Source organism: Trichosurus vulpecula, chromosome 8 (genome assembly GCF_011100635.1).
Source record: "Trichosurus vulpecula isolate mTriVul1 chromosome 8, mTriVul1.pri, whole genome shotgun sequence".
NCBI classification, from domain to species: Eukaryota; Metazoa; Chordata; class Mammalia; order Diprotodontia; family Phalangeridae; genus Trichosurus; species Trichosurus vulpecula.
The window spans coordinates 197,419,420-197,438,565 of NC_050580.1; the positions used below are offsets into that span (position 1 = coordinate 197,419,420).

Genomic DNA, 19,146 nt, shown 5'->3' on the forward strand with positions numbered 1-19,146 from the left:
CCAGCCTAAAAGAGCCACTCATCAACTAAAGCGTGCTCCTGATTTCCCCATCTCCTGACTCCATGACTTTACTAACACTGTTCTTCGTGCCAAGAATTTTCTTCCTTCCCCCCAAACTCTGCCTAATGAATTCCCTTCAAAAGCTCAATTCAAAGGCAACTTTTTGTCAATTCTATCAAATCTTCTCAGTTCTCTGAAATGTGCAAAGGTCTTGATCTTCCATAGCAGACCTTTTATTGCAGTTATCTGAGTACTCCCTACTCCACTGTAAGCTTCATGAGGGCAGGGACAAATGTCTTACCTAAGGTTTGCACCTTTCTGCCCCAAGGGATTACACAGAGTTGATAACTTCCCTACAACACAGGGATAGTGGTGTCACAGAACTTCTCCAGTTTTGAGAATTCATTCATTAAGTGGTAAGCACATGCATTATATGTTTTAAACACGCTGAAACAATATGTTTTAAACCTACTGAAACAATATACAATGCTCTGCCCAAAGGAAGTACTTAATAAATGTCAGGTTTAATTTAATTTTAAAACAGAAATAAAACAGAAAGCCTTCGAAAAGCAGCCTTCTAAAATTTTCCCCCTCTTTCCCCTAATCCCTGACTTTGGAAAAGAGGCAACAATATACTTTTTAACTTCCCTTTCCCTCCCCACCCCCCAAAACTAAATGCTAACAGAAAATAGAGTAGACCAATGTAACTGCTCTTATTGGAATCCCAATCCTCTCCCTACAGTGTTATCTGAACTTACTAATACAAGGCAAGGGAGTTGCCAACACACTTTCCCATGCAATTCTGCTAACTCACTTCAGGCATTAGTCAATCTAAAACTTCATTACCACTAAGTCTGAGCAGCATTTGTGGAGAAAAAGATTGGATACAGTGTGTGGCAATACTTACTTCTTTCTTCTCCTTTAATATCACTGAACAACAACCCCACCCTCCCAAAAAAAAGTGCAAGCCAACGTTTTAGTAGGGCATTAAGATATATTAGCAGCTTTATAAAAGGGAAGGATATGACATTACTATCAAATCTGAAAGAGACATAAATCTGAGAGGAATAACTAACAAACAGCTAGCATGAAAAAAAGATCTTTACAGGCTAGGATATCTGGCCAAATCTAATAAAATCATATACTTGATTTAAAAAAAAAAAACAACTTCACAAGCACAAGATAGGAAAGGCATGGTTTAGCAGTTTCTTTTAAAAAGATTTGATGGTTTTAATTATGGGTCAGTAATGAACTATGGCCATCAAAAAGGACTATTAAGAGACGAATAATTTCTAGGAATTAGGAGGTGACTGTCCTGCTATATTCTGCCCTGGTCAGACCATGCTAGCAGAATACTGGGTTACTTTTGGGCACCACATTTTAGGAAGACCGTTTATAAGTAGGAATGTGTGCAAAAGAGGGAGGGCAGAAGGATGAAGGTCCTCAGGTTCATGCCAAATGAGAATTAGCTGAAGGAAATGGGAGCACCTAGCCTAGAAAAGAGAAGACTCAGGAGAGAACTGTTAGCTGTCTCCAAGGACTATCATGGGGAAAAGGGAACAGACATGTTCTGCTTGGTCCCAGAGGACAGAACAAGGAGGGATAGGTGGAAAGTACAAAGAAGCAATTTAAGCTTATTATCAGGAAAAACTTCCATATCCATTAATGGAAAGGACTTCCTCAAAAGGTACTTTGTTCTCCTTGCTTGGAGGTCTGCTAACAAAAGATGCATGCCCACTTTTTGAGAATGTGGTAGAAGAGACTCTTTTTCAGACAAAGGGGGCCCTTCCAACTTGGCCATAAAGTACAAGTGGGGAGCACGGTATGGATGCGGAGGTCGGAGGAAGGAAGGAGGTGGAGTGCCACCTCCTTCAGCTGACTCTTTAATAAATATGTTCCTACTTGTTCAAAACAGAGGGAGAGAATAAGTTCTGGACCTTATTAGCTGCTCTTATCAGGGCCATGGAACTACATACCAGGCAGAGGGCTTCATGTACTGCCTTCTAGTATGTATACTAGAGGGCTGCCAACCCCTTGTAATATATTGCACTTAATACAGTGCTGTGACCAAAGCAGTGCTCAATAAATATCTTCTGCTTGACTGGCTACCTGAAAGAATTTTTGATAACTTCTACTTTGTCATACAAAACTACAGAGGTTATCACAGTCCTTTTCCAGTTTTAAATACTCATCTCTAATGAGGATTTGACGAAGGGGTATGGGGCAGGGAGCAGTACCAAGGCAGAGGGAAGATGAACCAGGAAACTGACTATAGTGTAAAAACAAAAATCATTTTTAAAAGAAATCTTTAAATATAAAATGAAAGTGCCTAATATGGAAATATATTTTGTATGACTTCACATGTAGCTGAGTACCATATTGCTTGCCTTCTCAATGGGTGAGGGAGGGGCTGAAAGAAGGGAGGAAATCTGGAATTCAAAATTTTAAAATGAACATAAAATAAAATCAAATGAAATTTTTAAAAGTACTTATCTGAAATACATTATCAGTGTACCAGGCTATTAGATAGTTTTGCTCAACTGTTTTTGAGAAATGTACATTGTAGAGAGGTATGTTTGGGACTTTACCAGGAAGGGTCTATATCAAAAAACAAAACAAAACAAAACCAGTATCCATATTTAAATGAAAAATTAAAATAAATTTTAAAATTAAAAAAATTCTCTCATCAAGTAGCAAATAATAGGCACATTTTTGAAGCCTATGAAAACACCAACTAGTGGAATGGGTATATCACAAAAAATGATATTTTCATTTCCTAAAGAAAAAAGGAACTACAAAATGCTCACAAACACATAAAAGAACTTTACTGAATTTCTTAACAAAACATTTTGAAAGGCAAAGGATTGGGTGCTGGGGGAAAAATAATCATGTGGAAGGACCTGACTATGAATAGGACCATCCTATTACTTAAACACCGAAATGTGTTTTTTGTTTGGTCTCTCCCACCCAAGACGTGCTTTATGTCAAACAACAGGTATATTGGCATAAGAATACTCAACACTGGATGATAGAGGAAAGGGTGGTAAAGATATAATTGTTGTTAAGTCGTTTTTCAGTTGTGTCTGACTCTCCATGACCCCATTTGGGGTTTTCTTAGCAAAGTGGTTTGCCATTTCCTTCTCCAGCTCATTTGACAAATGTGGAAACTGAGACAAACAGGGTTAAGTGAGTTGCCCAGGGTCACACAGCTAGTAAGTGTCTGAGGCCACATCTGAACCCAGGAAGATGAGTCTTTCTGACTCCAGGCCTAGTACTCTTATCTCCTGCACCACCTAGCTGCCCATGAAAAAATGGTACAATTATCTTAATCACAGAAAAACTGCTTCAAGTGTATAAGCAAATGAATACATTTATTATTGCTTCATTGAAAAACAACTTGTTGAATAATAATGACTTATCCAGCTTTTATATGAAAAGCATACCCACCACTTTCCATCTTTCTTTGACCAAGATACCAACACTGAGGATATCTGGCTGCTCTCCTCCCCCACTCATCGCAAACTCCTGATGTGGTAGATCTACTACACAGGCATCCAGCTCCCAAGAGTGACTTCCATTTAACCTGAAGCAAGAGAAACAACAGCAGCATATCAGGGTTGACTAATTAACACAAGTAGTACTCCAGCAGTAGGAACTATTACCTTAATTAGGTTGCTTTGCTGGGGAAAAAAAATACCCAGCACTAACTCAATTCCAAAAATAGTATTTAATGGATTAAAAACAGTACTTATGTTTTCACATCAAAATGCCCGAGACGCCTTTTGCTAGATTTTCCAAAAAATACTCTATTATAAAAAAGGTACTGTTCACAATAATTTATACTAGAGGGGCCCACTGGCACTACATCATATGTAATTCCATGTCAACAAGTTCACCCTATGTAAATCACCTGTCTATAACACAGTTTGGGGGTGCTGGGACCCCCAAAATGTCAGGGCACAAGACAGAGCTGCCTGGAATGAATACACACACTCAAGCCATCCCTTAGTCAAGTGGCAAAGTTTACTGTGACGCCAACAGAAGCAGGCAAGGGTTCTAAGGGAACCTGCAACCTGATGAAGATTATAGTAATGCTTATATGAAAAAGGAACAATGAAAGGATGCTAATTAGGTGATGCAGGGTAGGATCAGGGAGTGGTCAGTATATGCAAGTAGACTAGGTAATGGGTTGCTGGAATGTATGTGAAAACTCAGAGTTAAAACAGAGACAGCTTTGTTGCGGGGACAAGATAGAAATATTGCCAGAGGATAGTTCTTGGGCAGGCACCACCGATAGGATCCTTGGGCAGGTACCTCCTGTGCCAACGATGACAGACGATAGCCTTCATCTGAGGAATTACAGGGTCAACTCTGTCTGCCTGTAACAAGGAAAGAATTTTGCAGAGAGGACACTAGGAGTCTGGGTTGCTTCCAGAGACATGGTCTTATGGCCTTTTGGAGACCAGGTCCCACCACTCCATCATCTAGGTCCTATGCAAAGTCATAAAATGTAAAGAAAAAAAGATGCCTAATAAGTATAAAACCAATAGCCCTTATAGTTACACAGCAACTTTACATCAATTATTGCATTTGACCCTCTCAATAATCCTATGAGAGAATCAGAGAAGATATGCTCAAGTTCTTGATGAGGACAGGGAGGCTCAGGAGATGCTAAGTGGCTTCCCCTAGATCACAAAGCCAGTAAGGGATAGTCAAGACTCAAACACTGATCTTGTAAGTCATTCATTCATTCTACGAATATTTGCTGGACATTTATATGTGCAAGAAAATGTTACTGGACACTTACATGAGCAAATGACACTTTGGAAGATACAAAGAAAATTCAGAAGGGGATCTTATTCTCATGGAATTTACAGTCTACTAGAAGAGAGGGCATAGACAAATAAATATAAGATAAAAATAAACAAACATAATAAAAGGCATGAAAATACAATAATCAGAATACAAAGTTACGTTAATTCAGAAGCAAGATTAGTTACACAAAAGCTTCATTAAAGACATGGAATTTGTTAGATGGCAGAATACATGTGACAACCCATTTTTCAACTCATTTTTCTAGACTATTTCTTGATTTTGAGCTTTATTTTAAAGTTGGGCTTTGCTTACCTGGAGGTGAGGGGTCACTGTGCCAAGCTTCAGCCTTTTTGTGATGCTATTTTGAGTTAGTTCTGGAGGTCTGCAAGTTTTTGGTGCTTCGAAAAGTTACTACTCTCCTGGCTAAACTCTCTCAATATTCCCCTCCCAAACAACTTTAATATAACTCCTAAAATCAAATTTTAGAGCAGCAGAGCCAACAAATAGTCATTGAAACATTTTTCCAGCCTTACACAACTTAGGAAGTTGACAGTAGCAGCTCTATGACACCAGGTGAGAGACAGCCCAGAGTGGCTGTGATCAACTGTATCAGCAGCTTTGGGAGCCCTCAGTCCAAAGACAGTGTGGGAGGGGGATGGGGGGGCAGTCAGACAACTGGTCATAAAGAGACTATAAGGGGCCCTTTGCTGGCACTGGATGCTGCTGGTGATGACATCAACCCTATTGCCCATATGCAGTTCTAGGTGGCAGTTAAAGGGTAGAGGGAAGTGCTTCTAGTTGATCACAAGACAGCAAGGGTCCCTGTCGTAGTTTCAGGGCCAGAGGAGTGCCAGCACTTGCAACTTTAGGGGAGCAGGGGCCCTTCCTGCGTAAAGATTAGAGCTCAGGCCAGGAGAGTATTAACTTTTGGAAACACCAAAAACTTGCAGAGCCCCAGAACTAACTCAAAATGGCAATACAAAAAGGCTGAAGTTTGACACAGTGTCTCCTCACCTCCAGGTAAGTAAAGTCCAACTTTAAAATAAATCTCAAAGTCAAGAAATAGGCTGGAAAAATGAGCAAACAAGAAAAAAGAACTTGACCATAAAAAGCTTCCTTGGTGGCAGGGAAGACTAACATACAAACTCAGAAGAAGAAAACAATGTGAAAACAGCTACAAGCAAAACCTCAAAGAAAAGTGCTAATTGGACCCCAGCCCAACAAGTAATCCTGGAAAAGTTAAAGAGATAAGAGTGGTAGAGGAAAAATTAGGAAAAGAAATGAAAGTGATGAAAAGAGAATTAACAGTTTGGGAAACAGGGAACAAAAAAATACTGAAAAAGTAACACTTTAAAAAAAAACCACAGATTTGACCCAATAGTAAAAGAGACACAAAAATTCACTGAAAAAAAGAACTTCTTAAAAAGCAAAATGGGCCAAAAAAGAAGGTACAAAAGCTAACTGAAGAAAATAATTCCTTAAAAATTAGAATTGGGCAAGTGGAAGCTAATGATTCCATGAGACATCAAGAAACAATAAAACAAATTCAAAAGAAGAACAACATATGAAATATCTCACCATAAAAACAAATGACTTAGAAAACATATCTAGGAGAGATAATTAAAGTATTATTGGACTATCTGAAAGCCATGATCAGCAAAAGAGTCTTGGCATCATATTTCAAGAAATTATTAAGGAAAACTGCTCTGATATCCTAGAACCAGAGGGTAAAATAAAAATGGAAAGAATCCACCAATCACATCCTGAAAGAGATACACAAATTAAATTTATAGCTAAATCCCAGAGCTCCTGAGTCAAGGAGAAAATATTGAAAGCAGCCAGAAAGAAACAATTCAAATATCATGACACCACAGTCAAGATCACACAAGATTTAGTGGCTTCTATGTTGAAGGAGCAGAGGGCATGGAATATGATATTTTGGAAGACAAATGAGCTAGAATTAAAACCAAGAATAACCTATCTAGCAAAATTGAGTATAATCTTTCAGTGGGGAAAATGGATATTTAACGAAATAGAGGACTTTCAAATATTCCTGATGAAAAAAAATACAGAGAAATAGAAAACTGACACTCAAATACAAGACTCAAGAGAAGCATAAAAAGATAAACATGAAACAGTAAAGCATAAGGGACTCAATAAAGTTAAATTGTTTACATTCCTATATGGGAAGATGATATATACAACTCCTAAGAACTTTATCATTATTAGAGCAGTTAAAAGGAGTCTATATAGACAGAGGGCATGAGTATAAGTTGATTACGTTAGCATGATCTCAAAAAAATGAAGGGATGAGAAAGAGGGATACATTGGGAGAAGAGCTAGAAGGGAGAGGTAGAATTTCCCCAAAAGTGAAATAAGAAGGGAAGGAGATAACAGATCAAGAATAGGGGAGATGATAAAAGAGGGCAGATTAAGGGAAGTAGTGGTCAAAAGCAAAACAGATTTTTGAGGAGGGACAGAATAAGACAAAAGGGAAGGATAAACAGAAGAAAATAGGATAGAGAAGAATACATTAGTAATCATAACTGTAAATGTGAATGGGATAAGCTCCCCCATGAAACAGAAGTAGAACGAATTAGAAACCAGAATATGTTGTTTAGAAGAGACACACTTGAAACAGAAAGACATACACAGAGTTAAAACAAAGGGATAGAGCAGAATCTTTTATGCTTTGGCTGAAATGAAAAAGGCAAGGGTAACAAGAATGACTTAAATAAAACAAAAGCAAAAAGAAACTTAATGAAAAGAGATAACCAAGGAAACTACACTTTGCTAAAAGGTACCATAGACAATCAAGTAATATCAATTTTTATAGCAAGTTTCTTTCATAAAGGCTTCATTTCTCAAATAAGTGAGTCAAATTTATTAAAAATAATAGCCATTCCATAATTGATAAGTGATTAAAGGATATGAACAGGCAGTTTTTAGAAGAAGAAATCAAAACTATCTATACTTCTATTAAAAAAATGCTCTAAGTCAATGTTGATTAAAGAAAGGCAAATTCAAACAACTCTGAGGCATGACCTCACACAGAAATTACAAATGCTGAAGGGAATGAGGGAAAATAGGCACACTAATAAACTGCTGGAGTTGTGAACTGGTCTAAACATTCTGGAGAATAATTTGGAACTCTGCCCAAAGAACTATAAAACCATGCATACCCTTTAACCCAGCAATACCACTACTGGGTTTATACTCCAAAGAGATCAAAGAAAAAGGACCCATATAGACAAAAAATATTTATGGCAGCTCTTTTTGTGGAAATTGAGGGGATGCTCATCAATTGAGGAATGGTTAAACAAGTCATGGCATATGATTGTGATGGAGTACTATTGTGCTATAAGAAATGATGAGATGAATGGTTTTAGAAAAACCTGGGAAGACATGAACTGATGCAAAGGGATGTGAGAAGAAATGGGACAGAACTGTGCATAGTAACAGCAATATTATAATGATGATCAATTGTGAAAGACTTGGCTACTCTGATCAATACAATTATCCAAGAAAATTCCAAAGGACTCATGATGAAAAAATGCTATTCACCTCCAACGAGAGAACTGATGAACTCTGAGTACAATGTGAAAGATAATTTTCTCTCTTTTTTGTTTATTTATTTTTAGGGTATGGCTAATATGGAAATGTTTTGCATTATTTCATATGTATAAATAATTTCATTTGCTTGCCGTCTCTGTAGGTATGGAAGGAATGAGAGAGAGGGAGAGAATTTGGAACTCAAAATTTAAAAAGAAAATAATGTCTAAAAAATAAACAATAAATTTTTTTAAAAGAGAGACGGCATTTGGTCTGAACTTGAAATCAGGATGACTAGGAACTTAAGTGAAGGAGGGGAGAGAGCAACAGGGAAGAAGAAGATTATAGCTAGAGGAAATAGCCTGTTGAGTAAGCACAAACACAGTGCTTTTTTCCAATTAACCAAAGTGCATGCCCAACATGATCCCTTGACCTACAGTACCTTATAACTAAAGGACTTATAACTGTGCTAGAAGGCAAGATTAAAATTCATAAATGTTAGAAAATATATTAAATAACACAAAGAAGTGATAAGGTCATAATTCTTCCTTGGGACAAATTCTCAGGAAGTAAAATACCCTAAACTTAACTCAATGGCTCTCAATCATTTTGACATGTATTTATTAAGCACCTGTAAATCTACACAGCTGTTGTACTGACCACATTATTGTATGCCTGTAAAATCTGGACAGTCTATCAGCACCATGAGACATGCCATGTCTAAGGAATGTCCTGATGATTACCTGGCAAGATAAGGTACCAAAAGTGCACAACAGAGAACAAAGGAAAACTTACAAGGAAGCAAAGAAAAGGTGGACAGCCCAGAACACAATGTGTAGTATTTAATATACAGGCTTTCTTGGAATGGAAATTTATTACTGTATATTTTGAATCCTCTCATGTTCTACTGTGCACATGAGAATGCTTTTTTTCTTTTCTTATTTTGCACTTCAGTTTTAGTATTAAAGTTTATAATATGTTTCTTTTTCTTTCCTTGTGTATTTAAGTTTTAGTATTTAAGAAAAATTAAATTTTAATTTAAAAAATATAAGGTACCAGACACTGAAGTCCTCTCTAGAACTAAACTGCCAAACAGTCAAAGTCTATTGCAGAGAACACAACTCTGACGGGTTGGCCTCGCAGCCCAAATGTCAAATGCATGCTTACCCAAAAGCCTACTGTACTCATACAAGGTAATCATTCACATGGTAGTACAAGAACACTCTCAAGAGTGTAAATTACTTTAGTATTGACTGTGAGCCATGGGAAATGCTGGTACAGGACTGCCCAGCATGGTGTGCCCACATCAAAGAAAGCCCTGAAACTCCATGAGCAAAGCAAAATTATGGAAGCACAAAAGCAGAAAAGAAGCACAAAAGAAACGTGAAATGCACTAGTGTTCTAATGGATCAGTTGTGCCCCATCTGTGGTAGTGCCTTCAGAGCACATTTTGGACAGATCAGCCACAGACAAACACATAAACACAGCCAAGCCCTGACCCCAATACTGTGATGTCATTGGTCTTCATTGAAAACAAAGGATGAAGGATGAACAACAATATTAAGCACCTATTACATTTCTGGCATTCTGCTAAGAGCTGGGAATGGTGCTAGGCATTGGCTATCATGTATGAAATATTTCCCATCACAAGAAAGTAAAATTTAATTAAGACAAGTTGGATGGCACAGTGGATAGAGCGCTGAACCTCAAGTCAAGGAGACTCGAGTTCAAACCTTGCTTCAGTCACTTATTAAAGCAGTGTGGACCTCTCAGCAAGTCACTTAATCTTTGTCTGCTTCAGTTTCCCCATTTGTAAAATGGGAATGATGATAGCACCTATCTCATAGGTTGTTATGAGGATCAAATCAAAGTGCTGTATAAATCCAAACTATTGTTAACTTATTTTATACAGCCATAGAAAGGATGTAAAACATCATGCAAATTTTAAAGTGCTATTTTAAGTGTGAGCTATTACTCATTTTTTAAAAAATCTAGAAGTTGGTTTTAAACTATGCTTCTAGTCATCTGGGCAACTTCTAACTCATCAAACTAAAAGTATCAAGCAAGGTAGTACAATAGATAGAGCACCGTGAATTCGAATCCAGCCTCAGACACTTACTAGCTGTGTGACTTCGGGCAAGTCACTCAACCCCGTTTACCTCAGTTTCCTCATCTATTAAATGAGAATGCACTGGAGAAGGAAATAGCAAACCACTCCAGTCTCTTCACCAAGAAAACCCCAAATGGGGTCATGAAGAGTCAGGCATGACTGAAATGACTGAACAACAACAAAAGCATCAACTATTACTGTTGAGAATGTCAACTGAGAACTTCTCTCTTGATTCTATTTCATAATCTTTTTCACGTTTTAATAATATGGGTTAGAAATATAAGGTCAATTTTCCTAACTAGGAGGATCATTAAACATTAATATAGATTTGGGAAAACATGGAATCTCCTTTTTGGGGAGGCAGGTGAGGAGAGTTCTTCAAAATTAGGCCAGGATATTAAATGTATCCTTATTATGAAGGCTAGCTAAAGACGTGGGAAAAGTAGCTCAGTTATCCCCCTTTTCTCAGAACCAGTCTAATTCAGGAAGTAAGCGCAGCAGAGTTTCCATTAACTCACTATGCTGAAATCTAACTAACATCTGCTAACCTACAGTCTAAGGATTTACAAAATCCCTTACGATTTCCTTTAAGATAGTACCTATGTCCTACAAGATAGTGCCTTTGTTCTATCATTTCAGTCGCACCGAATCCTTTGTGACCCCATTTGGGGTTTTCTTGGCAAAGATACTGGAGGGGTTGGTATTTCCTTCTCCAGTTCACTTTACAGATGAAGAAACTGATGCAAACAGGGTTAAAATAACTTGCCCAGGGTCCCATAGCTAGTGTCTAAGGCTGGATTTGAACGTAGGAAGATAAGTCTTCCTGACTTCAGGCCTGACATTCTATCCACTGTGCTACCCCATAGGATAGCAAAGTAACATTAATTCAGACACCACTAATTTAGAATTTGAAATAATGAGGACACAACAAAATATTGGATTTCTCTCTAGGACATACTCCTAAAATGAAATATCTTGGGAAGAAATCTAAGCAGTACACACTGACAAATAACAACACAAAACTACCTTATTAAAATGTTTTGCTGAAAAAGTATTTTTATATTTCTTTTAATTCAAAAATAAAGATGTTTTATTCATTTATCACACCTTTAGTACTATCTCCATCCAAGAGAACGACAATAATGAGACAGCATACTAAAGCTTATGGGATGTAGCAAAAGCAGTTCTTAGGGGAAACTTTCTATCTCTAAATGCTTACATGAATAAAATGAAGAAAAAGGGGAATCAATGAATTGGGCATGCAACTAAAAAAGGTAGAAAAAGAACAAATAAAAATCTCCAATTAAATACCAAATTAGAAATCCTGAAAACGAAAGGAGAGATTAATAAAATTGAAATCAAAAAAACTATTGAACTGATAAATAAAACTAAGAGCTGGTTTTATGTTAAAAAAACCCAGTAAAATAAATGAACTTTTGGTTAATTTGATAAAAAAAAGAAGAAAACCAAATTACCAGTATCAAAAATGAAAAGGGTGAATTCAATGAAGAGGAAATTAAAACAATAATTAGGAGCTATTTTGCCCAACTTTATGCCAATAAATTTGACAATCTTAGTGAAATGGATGAATATTTACAAAAATATAAATTGCCCAGATTAACAGAAAAGGAAATAAAATAAATAACCCCATTTCAGAAGAAGAAATTGAACAAACCATCAATGAACTCCCTAGGAAAAAAATCTCCAGGGCCAGATGGATTTACAAGTGAATTCTAACAAACATTTAAAGAACAATTAATTCCAATACTATATAGACTGGGAAAATAGGCAAAGAAGAAATCCTACCAAATTTTTTTTGTGATACAAATATGGTACTGATACCTAAACTGGGAAGCGCTAAAACAGAGAAAGAAAATTATAGACCAATTTTCCTAACGAATATAGATGCAAATTTTTAAAATAAAATATTAGCAAAAAAGATTATAGCAACTTATCACAAGAATAATACATTATGACCAGGTAGGATTTATACCAGGAATGCAGGGCTGGTTCAATATTAGGAAAACTATCAGCATAATTGACCATATCAGCGACAAAACTAACAGAAACCATATGATTATCTATAGATACAGAAAAAGCTTTTGACAAAACACAACACCCATTGCTATTAAAAATACTCGAGAGCATAGGAATCAATGTAGTCTTCCTTAAAATGATAAGGAGCATCTCTTAAACCATCAGTAAGCATTATATGTAATGGGGATAAGCTAGAAGCATTTTCAATAAGATTGGCAGTGAAACAAGGCTGTCCATTGTCACCACTGTTATTCAGTATATTACTAGAAATGTTAGCTTTAGAAATAAGAGATGAAAAAGAAATTGAAGGAATTAGAACAGGCAAAGAAGAAACAAAGCTATCACTCTTTGCAGATGATATGATGATATACTCAGAGAATCCTAGACAATCAAGTAAAAAACTACTTGAAATAATAAACAACTTTTAGCAAAGCTGCAGGATATAAAATAAACCCACATAAATCGTCGGCATTTCTATATGTTACTAACAAAGCTCAACAGCAAGAGATAGAAAGAGAAATTCCATTTAAAGGTACTATAGACATAAAAGTTTGGGAGCCTACCTGCCTAAACAAACCCAGGAACTACATGAACACAATTTTGAACACTACATGCCTACCTGCCTAAACAAACCCAGGAACTACATGAACACAAAACACTTTTCATACAAATAAAGTCAGATCTAAACAACTTGAAAAACAACAGTTGCTCATGGGTAGGCCAAGCTAATATAATAAAAATGACAATTTCACCTAATTAATTTACTTATTCAGGTCCACAGCAATCAAACTATGAAAAAATTATTTTCTAGAGCTAGAAAAAATAATAACAAAATTCATCTGGAAGAACAGAAGTTCCAGAACATCAAGGGAATTAATGAAAAAAAAATGCTAGGGAAGGTAGCTAAGCCATACCAGATCTTAAATTAAATTGCATTATAAAGCAGCAATCACAAAACTACTTGACACTGGCTAAGAAACAGAGTAGTAGATCAGTGGAATAGGTTAGGTACACAAGACACTGTGTGTGTGTATACATACATACATGTATGTATATGTATATATACATATGTGTATACATATGTATATATAAATATAACATAGTAATCTACTTTTTGATACAGCCAAAGACTCCAGCTTCTGGGACAAGAACTCACTATTTGACAAAAACGGCTGAGAAACCTGGAAAATAGTATGGCAGAAACTAGACATTGACCAACATCTTACACTATATACCAAAATAAGGGTACACAATTTAGATATAAAGGCTGATACTATAAGCAAACTGGGAAAGCAAGGAATAGTTTACCTTTCAGATTTATGGAGAATGGAAGAATTTGTGACCAAACAAGAGATAGAGAACATTATGAAATGCAAAATGGATAATTTTGATTACATTAAATTGAAAAGTTTTTACACAAACAAAACCAGTGCAACTAAGATTAGGAGAGAAGCAGAAAATTGGGAAAGAATTATTACAACCAGTATCTCTGATAAAGGCCTTGTTTCTAAAATATATAGAGAACTGAGTCAAATTTATAAGCATACAAGTCATTCCCCAATTGATAAATGGTCAAAGGATATGAACAGGCAGTTTTCAGAGGAAGAAATTAAAGCTATCTATAGTCATATGAAAAAATGCTCTAAATCACTACTGATTAGAGAAATGCAAATCAAAACAACTCTGAGGTATCACATCACACCTATCAGATTGGCTAACATGACAAAATAGGAAAACAAACACTGGAGAAGATATGGGAAAATTGGAACGCTAATGCATTGTTGGTGGAGCTGTGAACTGATCCAACCATTCTGGAGAGCAATTTGGAATTATGCCCAAAGGGCTATAAAAATGTACATACCCTTTGACCTAATAATACCACTTCAAAGTCTGTATACCAAAGATATCATAAAAACGGAAAAAGGACCCACATGTACAAAAATATTCATAGTAGCTCTTTTCGTGGTGGCCAAGAATTGGAAATTCAGGAGATGTACATCAATTGGGGAATAGCTGAACAAGTTGTGATATGTGAATGTAATGGAATACTATTGTACTATAAAATGATGAATAAGCAGACTTCAGAAAAACCGCTGAGTGAAATCAGGAGAACATTGGGCTGTAACAACCACAGTGTGCAATGACTGACTTTGATAGAGTTAGGTCTTCTCAGCAATGCAAGGATCTAAGACAACTCCAAAGAACTCATGATGGAAAATGCCCTCCACATCCACAGAAAGAACTTTGGAGTTTAAATGCAGATGGAAGCATACTATTTGCTCTCCTTTTTCTTTTGTTAGTTTGTTTTGTTTCTTCTTTCTCCTTGTTTTTCCCATTAATTCAAATTCTTCTTTACTTCATGACTAATGTGAAAATATGTATAATATGAATGCATAAGTAGAGCCTATATCAGATTGCACACAATCTTGGGGAGGAGAAAGGAGAGGGAGGGAGAGAAAATTTGAAACTCAATATCTTGTGCAAGTGAATGTCGAAAACTAAAAATTAATTAATTAAAAAAATTAGAATAGAGCAAACGGAAGCTAATGACTTTATAAGAAATCAAGAAACAATAAAACAAAACCAAAAGGAATAGAAGACAATATGAAATATCTCATTGGAAAAACAACCAATCTGGAAAACAGATCCAGGAAAGATAATTTTAAAATTATTAGACTACCTGAAAGCCACGATTTAAAAAAGAGCCTAGACATCATCCTTCAAGAAATTATCAAGGAGGGGGGTGGAGCCAAGATGGCCGCATGAAAACAGCATCTTACTGGAGCTTCTCTCACAAGGTCTGTCAGATTCCTATAAAAAAGTGAATTTGAGCAGATTTGAGAGAGTCAGAAACTGCAAGCAGTCTGAGTGGGGGAAATTTCCAAGCTGGGAGAGTCTGAAAGGCCAAAGGAACGAGTCTGTAGGCTCGGAGTAGGGAGCTGCTCCAGACCAAGGCGGAAGCGGCTGGCCGGGAAATCCACATGGGAGACAGGCTGGGAGAAAGCTGGGCGCCCGAAACTGGCAGAGATCCCCAGGCCTCCCAACACAGGATGGCAGTCTGTGGAAGCGAGGAGAGGCAGCGCAACACCACCATCTGTGAAAACACCTACTGCTGAGGCTTGCAGCCCAAAGGGATGAAACGCGGCTTCTCGAACTTCCAGGAGATATAATGTCCAGGTAAACGGCTCTAATTCCTCCCCCCCCACACCCAGAGAATTCCTCTGGGGGGAAAATAAAAGAACACTAGAACAGAGGAGAAAGAAGTGACGCTTCAGTGCTCAAATAGTAGAAGTTCATTAGTCCCAGAGGGGCAGAATCGGCAGGGGTCAACACCAGGAGCCCAGACGTAATCTTGCTCCCCCAGGGGAAGTGCCAGACATCAGCTCAAACAACAAACAGCTGAGATCATTGCTGAAGAGCAACAGTGCTGGAGAGCACCCATAGGGAGTGAGAAGTCAAGGGGCCAGACCCCTCCCCCACACCTCAGGAAACTGAAGGCTATAATTCTAGACTCACAATCCCCAGAATAAGAAAGCTGGGACAGAGAACCCTGAGTCCCAAAGGCAGAAATTTGTTGTAAAGCCAGGAAAAGGCAAACCAACATGAAGAAGAACACAAAAAAACCGAGGACAATAGATTCTTTTTACGGAGACAGGAATGATCAAAATACCAATTTGGAAGAGGACAGCAGTGACACTATAGATCCATCTGATACCTCAAAAGATAATGTGAACTGGTCTCCAGCCCAAAAAGCATTGCTGGAAGAGCTAAAGGAGGATTTTAAAAATCAAATTAGGGAGGTAAAAGAAAACATGGAAAAAATGGAAAAGTCCCTAAAGAATAAGATTGGCGAAATGGCCACGGAGATTAAGAATCTAAATAGAGAAAATGACACCCTGAGAGGTAAAATCAACCAATTGGAAAAGGAGACTAAAAAGCAAAATGAAAACACTAACTCATTAAAAATTACAGTTGAGCAAGTAGAGGCTAATGAATCTATGAGGCACCAAGAAGTAGTAAAGCAAAATGTTAAGAATGAAAAAATAGAAAAAAAATGTGAAATATCTAATTGGGAAAACAACTGACCTGGAAAATAGATCCAGGAGAGACAATTGAAAACTTATTGGTCTACCAGAAATCCACAATGAAAAAAGGAGCCTTGACAGTATCTTCGAAGAAATCATCAAAGGCAATTGCCCAGAGGTCCTAGAACCAGAGGGCAAAATAGTCATGGAAAGAATTCACCGATCACCCCCTGAAAGAGATCCCAAACTGAAAACATCAGGAAATATTATAGCCAAATTTCAGAACTATAAACTCAAGGAGAAAATACTGCAAGCAGCTAAAAAGAAGAAATTTACATATCGTGGAACTACAGTCAGGATCACGCAGGATCTCTCAGCTTCCACATTAAAAGACAGGAGAAATTGGAATATGATATTCCAAAGGGCAAAGGAGCTGGAACTACAACCAAGGATCAACTACCCAGCAAAACTAAGCATAATTTTTCAGGCAAGGAGATGGACATTCAATGAAATAAGGGAATTCCAGACCTTCCTGATGAAAAGGCCAGAACTCAATGGAAAATTTGATCTCCAAATACAAAACTCAAGAGAGACATAAAAAGGTAACCAGCGGGGAAAACCCCACAAACCTTATGAACCAATAAGGGCAGGTTGTTTGCATCTTTATGTGGGATGATATCATCTTACGTATGTTTTATATATATATATATATATAATGTATATATGTATATACACATACACATATATATGTCAGTCTTGAGAATGGTACAGCTATTATGACAATTGAAAGGGATACACACAGATTGTGAATGCCTGTATAAATTAACTGATGTAAAGATAAAAAACATAAGTAAGTGATGTAAAGGAAGGGCTATGAGAGAAGAGGTAAGGAGGTAGTAGAAAAGGGTAAATTACACCAAATGAAGTGGCACAAAAACATATTATAGTAGAGGGAAAGAAGGGAGGGAGAAGAGCAGTATTTGAGCTTTACTGTCATCTGATCTTGTTCAAGAAGGGAATAACACACTCTGATAAGTTTAGAAATCTAACTTGTCCTACGGGAAGTAGGAGGGGAAGGGGAGAAAAAAAGGGAGGGGAGTGGTCAGAAGGGAGGGGAGAAGTAGCAAGTGGGAAATGGTAAGATAAGGGAGGGGAATAAAGAGGGAGGGTAAACTGAGGAAGGCGGCAGTCAAAAGCAAAACTTTGTTGAGGAGGAGAAGGGGAAAGGGAGAAATAAAAGCATAAACGGGGAAATAGGATGGAGAAAAAGACACAGATAGAAAACATAACTCTGAACGTGAATAGGATGAACACTCTCATAAAACAGAAGTGGATATCAGAATGGATTAAAAACCATAATCCTACAATATGCTATTTACAAGAAACACATTTGAAACAGGGGGATACACACAGGGTAAAGGTGAAAGGCTGAAGTAAAATATATTGTGCCGCAGCTAAAGTGAAAAAAGCAGGTGTAGCAATCCTAATCTCAGACAAAGCAAAAGTAAAGATAGATTTAATTAAAAGAGATAAGGAAGGACATTATATCCTGCTAAAAGGCACCATAAACAATGAAGCAATATCATTGTTTAACATATATGCACCAAGTGGTAAGGCATACAGATTCTTAGAGGAGAGGTTAAGGGAGTTACAGGAAGAAATAGACAGCAAAACTATAATACTGGGAAACCTCAACCTCCCCCTTTCTGAACTTGATAAATCTAACCTCAAAATAAATAAGAAAGAAGTTAAGGAAGTAAACAGAATTTTAGAAAAGGCAGATATGGTAGACCTCTGGAGAAAACTGAATGGGGATAAAAAGGAATATACTTTCTACTCAGCAGTACATGGCACATACTCAACAATTGACCATGTACTAGGGCATAAAAACCTCATAATCCAGTGCAGAAAAGCAGAAGTAGTCAAAGCACACTTTTCAGATCATGATGCAAAAAGAATTATTTGTAACAAAGAACCATGGAAAAATAAGCTAAAAATTAATTGGAAACTAAATAATCTAATTCTAAAGAATGAGTGGGCCAAAGAACAAATCAGAGAAACAACTAATAATTTCATTCAAGAGAATGACAATAATGAAACAACATACCAAAACTTATGGGATGCAGCAAAAGCAGTTCTTAGGGGAAGTCTTATATCCCTAAATGCTTACATGAACAAAATAGGGAAAAAGGAGATCAATGATCTGAGCATACAGCTGAAAAAGCTAGAAAAAGAGCAAATTGAAAACCTCCAATTAAATACTAAATTGGAAATACTGAAAATCAAAGGAGAGATTAATAAAATTGAAACCAAGAAAACTATTGAATTAATAAATAAAACAAAGAGCTGGTTTTATGAAAAAACCAATAAAATTGATAAAGCTTTGGTCAATTTGATTAAAAAAAAGAAAGAAGAAAATCAAATTACCAGTATCAAAAATGAAATGGGTGAGTTTATCGCTAATGAAGAAGAAATCAAAACAATAATTAGGAATTATTTTGCCCAATTGTATGCCCATAAATTTGACAACCTTAGAGATATGGATGAATATCTAAAAAACATAAAGTGCCCAGGTTAACAGAAAAGGAAGTAAAATTTCTAAATAAC

The 19,146-nt window shown here is 36.8% G+C and overlaps 1 protein-coding gene across 1 annotated transcript in view; it reads right to left on the reverse strand.

Moving 5' to 3' along the window:
- Positions 1-3,577, reverse strand: part of TTBK2 (tau tubulin kinase 2) — a 204,850-nt gene extending 201,273 nt beyond the window's left edge. Inside the window, exon 1 of the mRNA XM_036735543.1 lies at positions 3,448-3,577. Within this exon, the coding sequence (XP_036591438.1) occupies positions 3,448-3,516 (69 nt within the window). The 5' untranslated portion in view covers positions 3,517-3,577. The remainder of the gene's footprint in view (positions 1-3,447) is intronic.
- Between the last annotated feature and the right edge of the window lie 15,569 nt (positions 3,578-19,146).